Genomic DNA, 17,961 nt, shown 5'->3' on the forward strand with positions numbered 1-17,961 from the left:
CCTCCACTTAGTTGAATCTCGAAACTTGGTTGCCATAAACGGAAGTCCAGGTCTTTTCAGATCGTTCAAACAAGAGAGCTTAGTTTGTACTAGAAGGATACCTCTCTCTCTCTCCAACCAAATGAATCTTTCTCAAATTTTAGACTTATGAAAATAGTAGCTGCTATAAGTGCTATTAACCATTTCAGTCTAGAGAGTGAGACATGGATTTTACTCTGTCTAAGGCCAGACGATTTTACTCGTCAATGGCGGGCCGCTTCAAAGATTAATGGATAGTAGTTACAAAATATCTTACTTGTCTCAAATGATGACTCACTCCAATCAATGGGCTTCACTCTTTGCTTGTCTTGAGCCACCATGATTCTTCCCTTGCGATCAATTCGAGGGCGTCCAAAGGATGCCACTATTTTCTTACTCTTTGAAAGTTCCACTCTGCGGTCTGGCACGACTTGATTGTTTGGTACAATACCTAGAAAGAGAAAATAAGTCATGTACGAAATTTTCATACTGTGCATTCATTTCTTCCCCATTGTAATAGAAGGTAATTGACTGGATGTTGAGGAAAGGCAGCCCCACTGCTAACTCGGAAACAGGTAAATAGGCTTAGAAGTACAATCAAATATACATCACATAGTCAATATACAAGGGCACCCACCGGGCAAATTAAGCCAAAAGCCTTTGAATGAGAGACATTTCTAGACTTCTTGTTATGTATATAAAAAAGGACGGTAAACCGAAGGTCTCATCTCAAAATGCTTCCTATAGATGGTTTGCAGCCAATCTCTAGATACAGAGATAGCAATAGACCTTATTCCAAAATGACCGTCATTGAAATATTGTTTTGTTTTTATTCAAATTAGCCCTTGATGCCTCGTTCTTGAGCTGAAAATTTAAAAGAATATTTTGCCTTAATTGAACGAGGCATCAAGGTCTAATTTGAATGAAAACAAAAGAATTTCTAAATGGCGGCCATTTTAAAATAAAGTGTATGATGTAATGAACAATTGCTGGTGGACGAACAAAAGAAGCGCTACTGAGAGATCTTTTGTTGTCGTCGACCAACATGGCGGCGATGACGTCACGTGAAAAACAGTTATATGCAAATCTCATATCAAACACAGTATGGCTTAAAAAAGTTAAATCATGGGAAAATAAATTTAAAATATCCCTCCAAATAACACTAGATGCACTACAAGACAAGAAGAAACAGATGGAAAAAAATTAAAATTTTATTAACAGTTTTTCCTAAGGCCTGAAATCATTCGATGTTTATTAATAGTAATTGTTGAAGATGATAATTCCAATTTGTATAGAGCCATATCTGAAACTGTACGGCGCTTTACACTGAGTCTTCTAAAAAATACGAAATAATAAGGTCAATATATAATATAAAACACAAGATTCTAAGAAACGCACTGTATAAGTTATGTACTGTTATGTACACTCTGGATTTCGCAGCAATTTAAGTTTGACCTTGTTTTCAAAACTCCAGCTATAATTATCTCACATAAATCCAACAACTTGTTTTAACAATGGACAATTGTTTCTCTTGCCTATATACATGTATGCTTCCAATTTTCTTTTTTTTTTTTTCCAGATACTGAGTTTATTTGTTAAACCAAAGTGCTTGGATTTCCTGAAATCAATTGTCTCACGTAAATCCAACAACTTGTTTTAACAATGGATATTTTTAACTTTTTTTGCGACCCCATAGGTCATTATTTACTTCCCTCACCCTCCCATAGAGAGGTCTAGTGAACTGTTACTATACATAACTTATACAGGTCTTAAATATCGAATTTAAAGGTCTGCACATCTGCACATGCAATTACCCGTTCAGATGTCATGGTCGTGTTGTATCAATCAGTTATCTCCCCGCAGTTGACTTCAAAACACACCTGAGATTCAAAGTGAGTTATTTACGCCTATCCTTTTTGTTTGTTTTTATTTTAGACACTTCCCAGACTGGTAATTCATGCGGCACTCTTGAAATACCTGGAGGAAATACCTATGGCGATCAAAATGTGAACGAATCCGACTACAGTGTTCCCCAGGGGCCAAAAGATGAGAGTCTGTATTATGGCTCTGTCAGCATAGACCAACCAGAGTACAGTATCGTAGAGGACGTAACAGTTAAGATCGCCAATGGCGCCGAGGAGGGTCCATATACAATGGAACCAACTTACAACGTGTTGGAAGAGCCTTATCCTGACAGCTCAAAGAGCCCTTCAAATCATGGCACTTTATCAGTGAATGAACCATTCCCCGAGGAGGGTCCATATACAATGGAACCAACTTACAATGTGTTGGAAGAGCCTTATCCTGACAGCTCAAAGAGCCCTTCAAATCATGGCACTTTATCAGTGAATGAACCATTCTATAACTCTTTGGAACGATCCTATTCAAACGATGGCTTTGGGGATAACAAAGGGGAAGTGGTATACAACACTCTGGAGAAGCCTGGCGTCACTGGTGCACACGAAGAGGATAATTATAGCAATACAGCTTTGAAAGAGCATGTGTATAATGTACTAGATCGTAGAGGGATCCGACATTGATAGGGGCGCGTAATTAAATAAGTATGCTACAAACTTGGAACCCCTCCATGCATGTCACATAATCGCTGTTGAAAACCCGCGTAAACACAGAAAAAAGACAGAGGTCACATTGTTAAGTACAGCATGTTACAAACAGTATAAAAAACAGTAAATGACAAAGTTCAGTTTTCTTATACTCCTAGTGAAACCTGCCTCGAAATGTAACGAATTTATCACATCCATGGGCATAAATTGTTCATAGGTTGTAACTTGCCTCATATTACAACGAAATCATTTTTAATTTAACCATTAGACGATAATTTAAGAATCAGTCGATTATCTTTAGAAAAGAACGTTGCTTAAAAATATTATTTCCCGTTACTGTAATAATTTTACGATTACTCCATGTCGTTCGGCTTGGAAAGTGTGAATGCGCAATCCAAGAATAAAATTGATGAGAACGGAGTGGATATTTAAAGAGAAAATTGTAAATTCGTCGTCATGTGCTCTCGTCCTCCATATGACCTCAAATTTGATCATTTCACGTCGTAGTCCAGACGAGAACGGCAAAGAAATGTATCAAAACGTGAAACGCACGTGCAGGGCGTGCAAAGCTATTGTTTTTGCCTACTGAATATGCAAATTTGTTACGTTCTCGTAGCCGTCGTCTTTCGTCCTTGCTTAAGGTCCCTATTGTCTGTTTTTAGAACGGCTACTTCTAGAACTTTGCGGGAACAAAAAGTAGCTGTACAAAATAGTGAATGGGCTTGCGCCCTTCTACCTAAATAGCTATATCAGTAAAAGAACAGGAATTCATAGTTATAATACCAGAATGATTCAGGGAAAACCTAGACGTTCCTATATGTAGGACAGCCACCGCACAACGTTCCTTCCACTATCGATCTATCAACACTTGGAACTCGTTAAGTGCAAGCACAAGAAATAGTAAAACACTCACTAGTTTTAAGTGTGGTGCAAAATTAGAGCTACGCCACACTGAGAACTAGGGGTTTCAATGCACGACTACAATAGTTTTTAGAGTTTTTATTGGTCAATAACATACGTAATAATTAGATTTGTAAACTAGTCTTTTCTTTTTGTTCTTCACATTTGTAAATTAAATCGGAAGAGCCACTTGCTGGAGATTTAATAAAGATACTGTATTGTACTGTACTGTACTGTAGGGCATTGCGTTCCACGCGCGATTTCGAATTTAGCACGTGCAACCCCTCGTGCAGATAGTTGCTTGTGGACCAATCAGGAGAGTTGCGGTCATTAGGTCCAATCTGATTGGCTATTATTTGGCGGGATTACATAATGCCATAAAGTGATGGGCCAAGGCCAAATGAGGACCGGTTCACACGGTACTGGACAAAATTTTGGACCGGCTGAAAATTTGTGCATTAAGGGGTTCCGTTCACACGGAACCACGCTAAACGTATGAAACTTTAAACGCCCGAATCGGGGACGAATTTTTAGCCGGTGCGGTTAACCGGCGCGATGTGAACACCTTGACCGTCTAAATTTTTGCATGGCAAAGGTGTGGTTGCATGGTTGCGTGGTAACTCAGCAACTATTGCGAGCCTTTCTGTTAATGGCGCAAGCTCCAAATTGGCGCAAGCTCCAAATTGCGAGCCTTTCTTTTTCTTGACGCCATTATGGACTTCGTAAAGTAGCGCTCTGCGCATGAACAGATGGTAAAACCACTGACAAAGGTTAAACTTTAATCCAGTTTGTCAGTTTCGTGTGAACAAGGCGAAAATATTGCACGGTTCCGTGGGAACAAAATGGTCGGTCAAAGTTTTCAACCAGTAGAAAATTCTTCCGGTACCGTGTAAATCGGGCCTCAGAGAGATCGACACTTCTGGTGATGTTTTTAACGATCTGTGGGGATCAAAGTTTAAAATATTTCGTCGACCTGTAGGGGGCGCTCCCAATTCTATCTCTTTTCCTATATCCTGAATTTCACGCATTTGGTTAACGGCGCAAGCTCCAAATTCCAGGAGCTCCAACAATTCCCCTATGTGAGATACGATAACCGAATTTCAACAACACATACACCCCGGTTTGTCACGGAATACATGACGTTTGAGCATGCGCATTTGCGTATTAGTAAGAAATTAATTAAATGCGAAAATCAGTTTTTTTTTTCAAACGAGTCCTCTCTTACACGACACATGAATTGTGCTTTACCATTTTTTTTTCAATTTGTTACAATCGCGCACCTCTGTTTTGACGTAGACGATTCTGAACTTTGCATGACGATTTGTGGCCTGAACGTAACACAGCCGGGAAGAGACGAAACCTGTTACGAACAAATATTCATTTTTCAACTAGGTACTCTCAATCCCTGTATGGAACCAATGAGCGCTTTTCATTTAAGTAACTTATTCGTGTATTCCCACGTCACCATCACGGATTCTACCAATGGCAAAAAAAAAAACATTAAAAGAAAAAAAATAGATAAAGAAAGTAATTACCGTTAGATATCTTACAACAGACAGATTGTAAGACTACCTATTCAGAAGTTTTTGTTAGTTTAAAAATTCGCGATGAATAAATTAGGAATCATATATGAAGAGGGACTTCCCTCCCAGCTGCCACTTTGGGCGCTACTGGGGCCATGATCTCAGCTCTTCATTTCATATGGACCTTTCTAAAGCATCACAACCAAACCCAAGATTCTCTGGAGGCCAGGATCATTTTCCCTCTGCCTTTTCACCCTGAGTTGGTGTCATTTGTAGACGGCAGTTCCACGATCACATTTAATGAGATTGTCTTTCATAACCATCACGGTTAAGTAAAACAAACTATCTATCCCATATAACCCGTCTTCCTTATCAGTCAGTGCCCAAGCAGACAGAGCTCAACTAAAGCAAACCCACATCCTAACCTGCCCAAGAGCTAAAAGCGCGCGCCGTTCTTCACGAAAATACAGTTCTTAATGCGGAAAAGGATCCATGAGATGATGACTATTTTTTAAAAGTTGGCGTGGTAACCTCACCCCCATGTGATCAATATTCAAGAAATTTCAGATATAGTGTTCAATCGTTACTAGTGGTTTTCATCTTTACTCTTAAACATGATGACGTTTTCTCGAGTGTGAACTTTCATATACTGTCGAGAACAACACACACTCAGGCTGTGCGAATTGCGAAAATCTTTCCACGAGATTTTCGGCCCGTTTTTATCATGAAGACCGAAGATGCCTTCGTTTGGGCACTTACGATCTTTTTTCACATAACGTACTCACAAGGACATTTGAACATTTCAAGAAAAAGGCCACAAGGAGATGACGGATGGACAAATGGTGTGGACCACTTTACGATCCCTCGCATTCTATGTCCTCAAGATCCGAACAGAAATTGTACATCTTTCAATGGCTTAAACGTTGGTCCAACCCGCTGCATCTGTCAATGCCCTTCAACTAAAACAACATTCGCCTTCACTGAAAGTCAATGGCATTGCATGGACCAAGAAAATAATGACATGCGAGCAAAAATGCAGTCCGTTCAATATAGCAAGCTTGTTGAAAAAGGTAAACGAAAATATAACTTGTAAATAATATCTATGACCAAGAGAAACAAACGGAAAACCGAGACTGTTTTTTCCAAAACAAAGTTCTTGTCTGAGTTGACATGTTACCACAGCTATAGCATCGTAGAGTTCGCAAAACGAATTTCACTACAACGAGTTATGGAAACTGTAAATTCTCCACCACTTTTACAGGGTAGACATTATTATTATAGCTAAGTTTCATGCATCTGCTTGGTCTAATGTCAGGAATACCATAATGTAAAAAGTTCAACTTGTTGACTTCACTATTTCACCCTCTAATCAAGTGAGTCAAGTTTACTTTTTAAAACGATTTCTCAACGATTTAAATAAGCATCGCGTGGATAGAGCTGACGATCAAACTAATTTAGATTGGTTACAAGAAACACTACCGCTAAAAGAATATTTCTTGCTCCATGATCAAAATTGCATAATGAGCATGACTAAAAAATTAGTGTTCATCAATAAAAACTAAATTCAGGGCTAAAGCATTTCACGTAGAGATGCAGAAAGAGAGAAGTATTCAGTCACTATAATAATTGTGAATTGATTAAAAAAGTAGAACAAGGTCAGACTCAATTAAACCAAGTCTCGTGGCACTCCAAGTTATGTGGCCCACTTGAATGCTAAAAAGCTGAAAGCCCCTAATCATTCAAGCGTGTGCCGTTCACTTGAAGAAAATTCGTAGGTTACAGCTTAAGAAACCACGAAATTCCAAGTTGACCTATTTTCCGTCCTTTGAAGGAAAGCATAACAACCTAATCAAACGTTTCGTAACCTTCTTATAAAATCATATTTAACCAAAACGGCAGACAGTTTATTTAGGAAACAGAGCTAATATTTGCAAGATGACAAAAGACATGCACTTAGATATTAGACCGAAAAGACCCATTTTGCATTTTCAATGCACCAATGCCGCGTCAGCTTTCCGCATGGATACCGCAACATAGCATTTTGGAGATACATAGCAAGCGATTGAAGCACCCAACAGAGCAAAGTTTGTGAACTGAATGAGGCTAATCTGAGCTTCGAAGGCAAGGGCTCTGGGAATTGCTTAATACTAACTCATCCAGACTGTCACGCCAGCACAATTTTCTCTAGTGCACTTTACAAATATTATTTTTTGGTGCTTTGTTAGAATATTAACATAAATCACTAAAGCGTTTTCATGGGTTACGATGGTGAAGGATGGATAACACCGGAAATAAGGTTTTCGAAAGGGACAAAATATATTAGCGACTATTATAACTATTATCTATCAGCTGTTCAGTTAAATTTAGGGTTAGGGTTAGGGTTCATCAGCTTAGGGTTTTACGTATATTTTTACTCAGGAACTAGTGGCCATTAGTTCTTACGGAAACAAGTAATCAAGAACAATATCGTCGCAAGAGGCGAAAAATGCTCGGTTCACATTAACGCAAAGTGGTTGTGCAGGAATTCCGATTTTCACGAGAGAATTCGAACTTACAAGATAGTTGACTGGGATGATGGTACTTGTTGCTATTTAAGGGTGCGTTCGATTGACCCTACTCCGGATTAAGAATACGGGGAGTCATGATTTGAAACGGTACGCCTGGTGTTTTGAAGCAACATGGATGGTAAAGATATGTTTGAAATAGCATTTTAGCGGGAGTTTGACAATTTTAATATGAATCTCCGTAAAAATGAACGATTTCTAACTTATATTCCATGCATTCCTATTCCGGAATACGGTCAATCGAACGCACCCTAAGACAGTGTTCCAAACCCAATACAAAACTCATTAATAATCCATGAGCAAAACATTCTATCATGTCACCGATCGCGTGAATGAGCTTCAAAAACCGATAAAACACCTCTCATAAGAATTATTCATGTAAAGCATACTAATAATTCTTCGCTTGTTTTTTCTTGTATGCTAATGTTCGAATGGCCTAACGCGGTTTCTTTGCATTCTAGGATAAAAACATGGCGGCCGTTATACAAGGTCATGTGAAAAGAAATGATGGTCCTCAATTCGTGGTTTTAGACTAAACGCTTGATAATAGAGCGGTTTTCAATTGAGTGTCGAAAGTAATTAGCGAATTGCTTTGGTTTATGATTACTTCACTCAGTGATTGGTTCAAAGTTCTCGCGCCACTTTTTCAACCAATCAAAAGTGAAACCAAAACCAATCGTGGCTCGCGCGTGCACATTTTCCCGCGCTTTGTGCCGCCTAGGTGTCATTACTTCAAGTTTTGATTGGTTTACCGGATTGTCTCCGTCCTTTTTGATTGGCCAAAGTAATTACCTTGGTTTCGGTTTTACGACACTCGATTGAAACTCGCTCTAAGTCACCAAGTTGACAAATAATAGCAGTAACAATATCAATAACCATGGATGACTGAAAAGGCAGTGCATAAAAAAAGACCAATGGACTTCTGTAAAAAAAGTTATCCAGATTTCAAGACTTTGACTAGACAAGAGGTACAGGAAAACGTCTCCACGAAATTGTCTTAAAAATTACCAATTTACAATTCTTCTTTCTCACCTACATCAATGACTAGAAAATCACTGATTGGGATAGAAAAAAATATCACTGCGGTAAATTGGATTGTTCGTTTGTTTCTTTTAAGGTTGTTCAACCGACATGAGGACATTTTTCGTCGACGAGTATTTGAACTCCGGTCTAAGGGTACTGAACGTTGGCGACGAGAAATCAGTTTCTATAACAAGTGAATTCAGTAGCTGCGAGGTGGAGACCAACTACTCTTGGTACTTTGGATGTAACGATTCACGACTTTCGTCGCAGGAATATCTGACTGAAATGAAAGACCTGTTTAAGCTGGAAAAGGGAAGCAACCATTACACTTTAAAGGTGCGAAATTGCTTTGTTCATCGCAACAAAACGTTTCCTGATAGTGTGTGTTCAGTTCTCTGTTAAATGACATCTTAAATAGGACGGGGTCTGTGATTGGCCAATTTAGCGGGCCGGATTCTACTGTAGGGAACTTAAGCAACGACGACGGCGACGGCAACGAGAACGTCATCTTAAAATATGTTTATATCTTAAAACCTTTCAACCTTTTCAATATGACAATGGCGTGGTAGTTCCTCAAGAATGAAACTGGTCGGAACGGCGTTTAATTTAGCTCGGGGAGAAAATGAAAATTTATCCTCAAGTGCTGCCGTTCTTCAGAGACCCTCAAATTTGGCTATTTCACGTTGTTGTTTTGCTGACGACGGCACAGAAACGGACAAAAGTGAAAAACGCACGTGCAGGGCGTGCAAAGCTATTGTTTTTGCTCACTAAATATGCAAATTTGTGAAGTTCTCGTTGCCGTCGCCGTTGCTTAAGTTTCCTAGTACTAGCCTAGAGACGCAATAAATATCTTATTAACCTAGTTTTTCTCCCATACTGTCACAAGCGTGAATACACACTAACAGAAAAAAAATAAAAGAAAAGAAGGCGGGCCTTAGCTTACAGTGCAGCTGTCGAACTTGGTTAATTAGAGCATATCTTGAAAGGAGTGTCTTACAAAAGCCGTAAGCCTATTGATTCAGAAGGGTCAGCTGAAACACAACCGAACAAGTAGGCACTACGCCAGTTGAACACCCAGGCTTTAAAGAAATGCTGCCAATTTGGTGTCATGACAAACATACCGTGACTGAACTATCTACGACGTGACTTAGGGTGCGTTCGATTGACCGTATTCCGGAATAGGAATACATGGAATATAAGTTAGAAATCCTTCGTTTTTACGGCGGTTCACGTTACAATTGTCAAACATCGGCTAAAACGCTATTTTAAACATATTTTTGTTATCCTTGCTGCTTTGAAACGCGCCAGACATATCGTTTTAATCATCACGCCACGTATTCTTATTCCGGAATAGGGTCAATCGAACGTGCCCTTAGTGTGCACCTAAACCCAAATATTTTTCGTCTACAGTATTAATCTCCCCACCAAAAGAAAAGATGTGTTACAATTCCTACCTCAAAATTTCGCTTTTCATCTGCCGGGCAACACGCGCAAAGTTATCAAAACAGCAGTAATTTGGACCCACGACCGTGATGTTACAAACTGCTTTGTAATGCAACATGCTTTGAAAACAGGAATGTAAAGCAGTTTGTGACGTAAAATCGAGAATTGACCCATGCCTCTCACATCACAGTCGTGGGTCGTCGGTCAAGTTCACGTGGCTTGCACGGCATAGAAAAAGCGAAATTATTAGTAACAAAGGTGAAATATGTTTGCTTTGGATGGGGAGATTTATAGTAGGAACGAAAATTATTTGATTTTATGTACACTTTAAGTGATAATAAATGGGGTCTGAATCATAAATTAATTTGTAGCTTAGTTGAACAAATGACTTTAAACAATTTTCACAGGTAGTCACGAAGACCTTGGCTTTCAAGTTATTGCAAGGACGGATTATTAACTTAGGCATTTCTTGCAAGAACGCAACAGCACCAGCTACTGCCAGCCATTGTATCCTATTCAAGTTAGAAGGCACAATTGAATGTAAGTGTGTAAGTTATAGTCGACATTTCAGTGGCCAATAACGACACTGTTTCTCTCTTGAAAGAATTAACCAGATTAAAAAGACAAAAAACCGTATGTATTCATGAGTACTCCCAGTTGAAAGTATTATCAAGATATTGCAAGTAGAAAAAAGTCCATCTGCTGGGAACCGATCTGTATATACACGTCCCCTCCCTAAATCTCTTTTTCAAAGTTGACCGTTGAAGTTTTAGCATGAATTCCCATCGCCCGGCATTGATGACTTTGTCAGTGAGAGATGGAAGGATCTACCACGGAAGATCACGGATACCCTATTAAAGTCCACAGTCTCTTAAAGGGTCTTATCTGCTTTTAGTATCACCCAACTAGTGGACTAACGCAAATCCTGCATTTTGATTGGCTACGCTACTAGAGGACTATTATTAATAGTCTTTCCTTTTATTCCCAAATAAATATTTCTTTAACTTGCATTTGCTAACTTTATTATTGCCTTTTCTGTCCGACTAGTTGGGTGATACTAAAACAATTAGACCCTTCGCCCTCAAGGGCCACGGGTCAATAGCCCACTCGGCTTCGCCTCATGGGCTATTGACCCGTAGCCCTTGCGGGCTGCAGGTCTAATTGTTAAGTTGACAGCAAGTAACAGGCCGAGTTCGATATACCAATATTCAGGCATGGCCACGAGGCTCTATGGTCAAATTTCACTGCTCAGTTCTATTTTCTTTGTCAGAGAGTTCTTAACAAAACAATATTTAAATTTAACCATGAAGCCTCGTAGCCATGTCTGAATATTGATATATCGAACGTGGTCTATTTCCATCCATTGCTGTAACAGACGATCACAAAATTCAAGATAACTTCGTCTGTAGTTTTCTCCCTCGCAGCCGTTCTTAGTGTCGTCACGCAACTCCCCTCTCCATAAACGGAGGAGGAGCGTTGCGTGACGACACTAAGAACGAATGCGGGGGAGACTTCGTCTGTAGGTAAGCGTTCTGGCTAATTACCACTGACTCCATTTTTTTCCAGGTCTCGTTGCCGACACAGATTTGAATACGTCTTTAACAACATTAACCGCACAGCCAGTGACAATTTCACGTCCACCCAAGCAACCGACCTCACCGAACTCAACCATTGGACTGATAACAACGACCAATGAATTAAGTTCATTGCCTGTTACTAATACAGAGCTTACTTTTAGTACAAAAGCAGCAGCCACTTCAGTTGTGAGTAGCAGTTGGTGCATCATTTATAAGTACAGTAGTACGCTTGCTTAAGGATGGTGCCTACTATTGTTACTGCGCATACGTTCTGCGCATCTCACGATACTCAGGTTTCCTATTGGTAGATATTTTTGCGCAGTTTAAAACTATGCGGAGAAAGCAGAATTCAGCAAATACTCTTGGGATCCACAAAGAAAATTGGGAGTAACCACGCATTTTTCAGAGATAATTATTAATAAGCTTCAATTTGGAAAAGAACGCCATACATTGCTTTGTATTTTAAAGCTTTTCACAAATATTGTTGATTAATTATCTTTGAAAAACGCGTGGTTACCTCCAATTTTCGTTTTGGATTTCAATAACACTTGATAAGATCTGCATTTCCCGCACATTCATAAGCCGGGACAAAATACCTTTGAATCAGTAGGAACCGTCCTTAATAATTGCAGTTCTTTCATAAGAAAGTTAAACGTTTTTGACATATTCACGTGAAAGGTGTGAGGTATACTAAGGGCGCTTTTTCATTTGACAGAACTGACCGGCCAGACCGAGTATTTGCAAGGACTAACTCTACAACGCCTTCAAATTAACACACTTCGAGGATGATATACACTCCTCCAGAAAAATGCAAGGGATTATCGTGCAAGTGTTCCATCAAATTGTCGCATTTTCTTCGTAAACTTTCGGGTGGCCGGCTATTTCCGACAAAAGGAAAGCGCCCTTAGTTCGACTACAAACTGAGTTGTTCTCCAGTGTACCATGCAATACGAAAACCACATTGTTAATGTCACAAAACGTCCCTTTATAAGCATTTGAGTTAATGCATGGTCCTGTTAGACTACAGTTTTACGTTTCGTTTACCTTTATTTACCTTAAAACGAAAAACAAAACAAACAAACAACAACATCAAATTGGCAAATTAACGTTTTTAACTGACTCTATCTGAGCAAGGGTATGTTGTTAAAATTTTGGTCTGAATCTCAGCCTGAACGTTCTTATAAAAAAAAAAGAGTGTATACAGAGTAAAGCCAGGGCTTTAAAATAACGAGCTCAAAGTCATTTTCTTATTTGTCAATCCACAGTGTCGAGAAGGAAAAAGCACTGAATGGAGAAAAGAATTTATTTCCTTTAAGCGCCTAGCAGTTTTGGAGTAAACTGATGAGTAAAAAACCATGGTCTGAGTGAAAATTCATTTTCCAGTCCATAGTCATTTCTGTGTTTTCCGGCCAACTTAATATACAACAATTTAAAAACCAGCCTTTCGATATTTTTTCAAGATCACCTCATTTCATTCTCTTTTGATCCCTCCGTACAAAATCCATGTACATCCATTACTTTTAAGCAGTTCCCGTAACGCCACTTTGTGAACATCTTGTTAGGCACCACCTTAAACTGTAATATACACTCACATATTTTGGCCAACAGGGACTACTAAAGCCTTGGCCGCGAAACTATGGAGTTTAATAATTACAGATTGACCTGAATAAACTGAAGCTAATTCACTTCATTTTTCTAGGAGAGAAGTTCTCAGGAAGCTCCGCGCGACCAAAAGCAAAGAAGTAACAAAACAAACATGAATTTATCACTGGCATTTATCGCATCTGTCACAGTATCTGCTGTTCTACTGACTTTCTTCTTTGTTGGCGTAATCATTATTCGATGCACTTTTGCGAGGTCAGTAATCGAAAGTTAAAATGTACAAAAAATGTCATTCTCTTTCGGGGACTGACCTAGAAAGCCAGTCTCGACAGCCCATCAATTAGGCGGTGCCACCAATTTGGCCTGCAATTGCGGTTGCCTTCTTGTCTTTTTGTCAATAGAAAGGTCTCGTTTCAAGGACAAGAAACGAATGCCGCCCTCATGGAAGGAAAATGTTACTTTACTATGTATTAAGTCTGGTATACTTGAAGGAAACGTCCCTGAAAGACACGCCATACCATTCACGATGAAATAGTACTTAATCCAAGGCCGTGGTGTAATTCCGATTTCGCTAACGATGACAAAATCGGAGTCGTTTTCACAACCAGTAACACCGGTTTAAATACGATAAGATGACTTAAACTCATAGAGCGCGTTAATCGAAAGCAAAGCGAGTTGGGAAGATGAAAGAAAAGCGAATTCCACTATTAAAATGTCAAACCGATGAGCAACAAGTCAGTGATATATGTCTGTATTTGTTGTCTTATTTTCTTAGGCAGGACAGCGACAGCAGTGGGGATACACATGACAGTTCGGTTGTGATATGTAAAAAACTCCACTCAATCAGACCATGCAAGTATCAAATTAAATGCAACTAAAATTATACTTTTTATTGAGTAACGACTTAATTTCGTTTCGTTAAACCTTAATTACCCTTTTGCTTTAGAAGTGAACGTCTATGCCGGTTACCAGAAACCCCATAAGGGTTGAAACGTGTGACGCGCGTTCACAGCTTCCCAATATTCAGTGCGAACTGATTGGTTGAATGTTTCAGTGCTAAGTACCATATTTGAAACATTCCCTACTTTTTACCAAAGAATTGCTCTCCCTTTGTTTAGAAATGACGGATTATAGAAAAAAAAACGTGTGTTTCTCGAACAAAAACATAAATTAGCAACAATACGTTTTGAGGACTGACATGGAACTCCTAATTGCTTAATACCAAACGCAACACTGATTCAGGCTTATTCCAAACGTGCAGTTTTTTGTGTGTTTAATTATTCAATTTCACAACCATGAGAATCCAGATTTGCTGAAAACTGTTCTTAGAGCCAAAGTCTGCTCTAAACCAGCGCAAGCTTAAATGTTGCATGAAATGCGAAAAGTGCTCAAATGTATTCGAAATGCAAAACAGCGCTCAAAAATGGACAACAGGCCACTTTCGAAAATACCATAATACTCTTTGTTCGTCCGTCCAAATTTTGCACGCAAAAGCATTGAGTATTATGGTATTTTCGAAGGTGGCCTATTGGGACAGGCGTATCGTCGTCATCAACATCATCATCACCATCATTACTACCACCCACTGTCATCATTGGCACTGACATGTTCATGGGATGATGATCATCGTTACCACTTTCATCACTACAACCCACTGTCATCATTGGCACTTACATATTCATTGGATGATGATGATCATCATCATCATCATCACTACCATCACCACTATTGATAACAACGTTATCGTCATCACCGTCGACATAATAAACTATGTTGAAGGCCATTTAGTAAAACTACTTGTATCCTAGGGAGCAACACCAGCCAGTACGTTGTCAAACCTAGCCATCCCAACGCTGGATGAATACAGTGGTTACTTTACTCTTAGCTTCAGGGAAGCGGGTAAGTATTTATGGTGTGCAACCAATGAATGTTGGCAATTTAAAGGGGCAAACTATCACAACAGCCTATTTAATTTCATTGTTATTGAAACAATCGAAAGCACTGATACAGAAAACGGAAACAATTCCATAGAATAAACATTATCTGGTTCAGTAAGATCCGCAAAATTTACTACTGATAGCGCCAAAGCTTGGACATGCGCAAAACCGTGCAACTGCCCCTTTAAGCTTACGGGTGACGCAAAATTGTTTATCGATTGTGGACCTTCATGGTGAAACACGGCGAAATAACATTGGCCAACTATGATTAGCTGAGAACATAAGGCAAAATGAAACTTGGCAAAAAAAAAACGAGGGAGAAAGGCGGAAACGAATGACATAGGACTATCGTGTGGAAGGCCGTGGGTTTAAACCTCGGCGTGACAAAAAAAACAACAACAACACAGAAATAAGTGATCCGTTTACAATTAAAACTGCAAAAAATTAGCCATACAAGCAGGGCCGTAGCCAAAAAAAAATTATGACTGAGGCAATGTCCATGGTTAAATTCTCTTCCTAGGTATTTTAGGTGTTTACGAGGATTATATTTTAAAGACAACACTAGAATCACGCTTTAATTTAAAAGAGAAATCCCTAAAAATGACTGAGGCAAGTGCCTCGCTTTGCCTCATACTGGCTACGGCCTAGACAAGTCTTCTTGGATAAGGACTATAAACACTAGGCCCTGTCTCAAAAGCTTTGCTGGTAAACTTCCGTAATTTGAAAAGAGTGGGAAAGAGTCTCTGGAGTTATGGTCAAGCCTTATTCTGAACAGGTGCATCCCAAGCTGACTATAAACTGATGAACAATCAGCAGATAGCTAAAACACCCCCAAACTGCACTGTAAATAAATCCTGAAGAGCCCAGTGGGGAGTAGCTAAAAATGTTTTACTGCTACTACTACTACAAAAGTGGGATACTGCAGTGATTCTCAGGGAATGTTCTTCATGCAAAAGACACTTCCCTGCCCTAAAGGACATGTCCTTTTGCATCTGCAGTTAATATTACATCGACCTTTTTTTCAGCAACGTATGCGTCCACTTACCGAGTTCCTCGACAAATCAGAAAATCATCCATTCACCACGTGTCCAACCCCATAGACATGGATCTTGACGCAATGCACCTTTACGAACCAATTGACGTTCCCATAGGACACTTCTCCAGGGGCTCTGGCATGACATTAGGAAACGCACCTATTGCATCAAGGCTCCAAAATCATCGACCCATCAGTCTTGAGCAGCATGTATACAATATCGTTGAAGAGATACCTGCAACTTGCTTTACCAGCGATGGTACCAACGATGGCCACAATATTGGTATGACTGCAGGCTTTCACAACGATGGTAACTGCGCCACCAACGGTGGTTGTATTGGTGACACTGATGAAACGGATCCGGTATATCGAGTTATAGAGGAAGTTATTTATAGGAGGACAGAAATATCTCAGCATGGAATGGAAGATCCTGTTTATTGCACGTTGGAACCACCTTATGAAGATATCGCGAAATGGAATTCTGAATGTTGATCTTATGAATCTTCAGTGTCCTACAAAACTAAAACAAAAATATCCAATAAAAGTGAGTTAAGGACGGTGCCTACTATTGTTATTGCGCATACGTTCTGCGCATCTCGAGATATTCGGGTTTCCCATGGGTGATGCTTACCAATACAGTGATATTTTTGCGAGGTTTAGGTATCCAAAAAGAAAATTGGGGGCAGCCATGCATTTTTCAGAGATAATTAAGCTTCAATTTGAGAAAGAACGCCATACATTGCTTTGTATCTTAAAAGCGTTTTACAAATATTATTCATCAATTATCTTTGAAAAATGCGTGGTTACCCCCAATTTTCTTTTTGGATTTCAATAACACTTGTTAAGATCTACATTTCCTGTATAATCATAAACCGGGGCAAACTGAATACCTTTGAATTAGTAGGCACCGTCCTTAATAGAAACAAATGCCTAATATAAGTAAGACTAACAATACATAATGAGGCTCTAAAATGGGAGAGTATTCTGGAAGATTTTCCGGCTCTCAAGATAATGATAAAACGTTGTCAAAACATATGCGTTCGTCTTCTGTTACAGCGAAATATTCCGAAAGATTTTCCGGCTCTCCGGATATTAATAAACTGAGTACTCAAAATATATGCTTGTCTGCTGTTACACCGAAAGGGAAAGAAGTAGTCTTTGAAAAATCCACTTGATGAATTCACCTTATTCCAAAATGGTCGCCATTTTAGTACTCTTTTGTTTCATTGCAAATTGGCCTTTTTAGGCCTCGCTTTCAAACGTAACATTCGAAAGAATATTCAACCTTGAACGAGGCCAAAAGGGCCAATTTGCAATCAATGAAAAGAACACTAAAGTGGCGGCCATTTTGGAATAAGGTGTATATGTGGTTCTGCTTAGAACCTCTACTTTGGAAAGTAAGGATGGGTTTTACAAGCTCTGGGTTTCAGCAACGTTTAAAATGTTCAATAAGCCTTCTTCTTTAATCGTAGACAGTGAGTGCCTAACATGATATAATCGTCCTCCTGTGACCGACTCTCAGACCCAACTTTCAACGTTTCTTGTGACTGTGCAAAAGGAAAAACATGGTTTAAAAAGAATCCAAAAAACAGTTTGTAGTTATCGAGATCCAGTGGAGTTTTTCCCCCAACTTTTCAGTTACGATTGTAACTAAGGGGTTTTGTCCTGTCAGTGGAAGACCAGCTCAAGATATTCAAAATCAATCTCGCATGAAGATAGGTGCAGTAAGAATATTAAACACTTATATAGTATCCAAATGGTGGACAGATTATATATC

General features: G+C 39.3%; 3 protein-coding genes across 6 annotated transcripts in view; 2 read left to right on the top strand and 1 right to left on the bottom strand.

Moving 5' to 3' along the window:
- LOC138056888 (uncharacterized) overlaps window positions 1–3,700 on the top strand; it is a 17,514-nt gene extending 13,814 nt beyond the window's left edge. The window contains exons 8-9 of the mRNA XM_068902821.1: window positions 539–593; window positions 1,954–3,700. Of these exons, the coding sequence (XP_068758922.1) occupies window positions 539–593; window positions 1,954–2,558 (660 nt within the window). The 3' untranslated portion in view covers window positions 2,559–3,700. The remainder of the gene's footprint in view (window positions 1–538; window positions 594–1,953) is intronic.
- The window catches only part of LOC138056894 (uncharacterized), a 72,157-nt gene extending 55,823 nt beyond the window's left edge, over window positions 1–16,334 (bottom strand). Inside the window, exons 1-2 of one of the 4 annotated variants that reach the window (XM_068902829.1) lie at window positions 16,197–16,334; window positions 296–469 (exon numbers count right to left, since the gene is read on the bottom strand). In XM_068902829.1, the coding sequence (XP_068758930.1) occupies window positions 296–359 (64 nt within the window). In that variant the 5' untranslated portion in view covers window positions 360–469; window positions 16,197–16,334. Of the gene's footprint in view, window positions 1–295; window positions 520–10,046; window positions 10,089–16,196 lie in introns of those variants that run through there. The other 3 variants (XM_068902830.1, XM_068902831.1, XM_068902828.1) reach the window with 3 other exon arrangements.
- On the top strand, window positions 5,663–17,294 carry LOC138055844 (uncharacterized). Its single transcript, XM_068901714.1, has 8 exons — window positions 5,663–6,075; window positions 8,687–8,928; window positions 10,443–10,575; window positions 11,602–11,798; window positions 13,312–13,469; window positions 13,990–14,029; window positions 15,023–15,113; window positions 16,177–17,294. Exons 1-8 carry the CDS (start codon window positions 5,730–5,732, stop codon window positions 16,674–16,676), a joined length of 1,707 nt encoding a protein of 568 aa, XP_068757815.1. The 5' UTR covers window positions 5,663–5,729; the 3' UTR covers window positions 16,677–17,294.
- The last annotated feature ends 667 nt before the right edge of the window (window positions 17,295–17,961 follow it).

This window comes from Montipora capricornis, chromosome 7, assembly GCF_036669925.1.
Source record: "Montipora capricornis isolate CH-2021 chromosome 7, ASM3666992v2, whole genome shotgun sequence".
Taxonomy (NCBI): Eukaryota; Metazoa; Cnidaria; class Anthozoa; order Scleractinia; family Acroporidae; genus Montipora; species Montipora capricornis.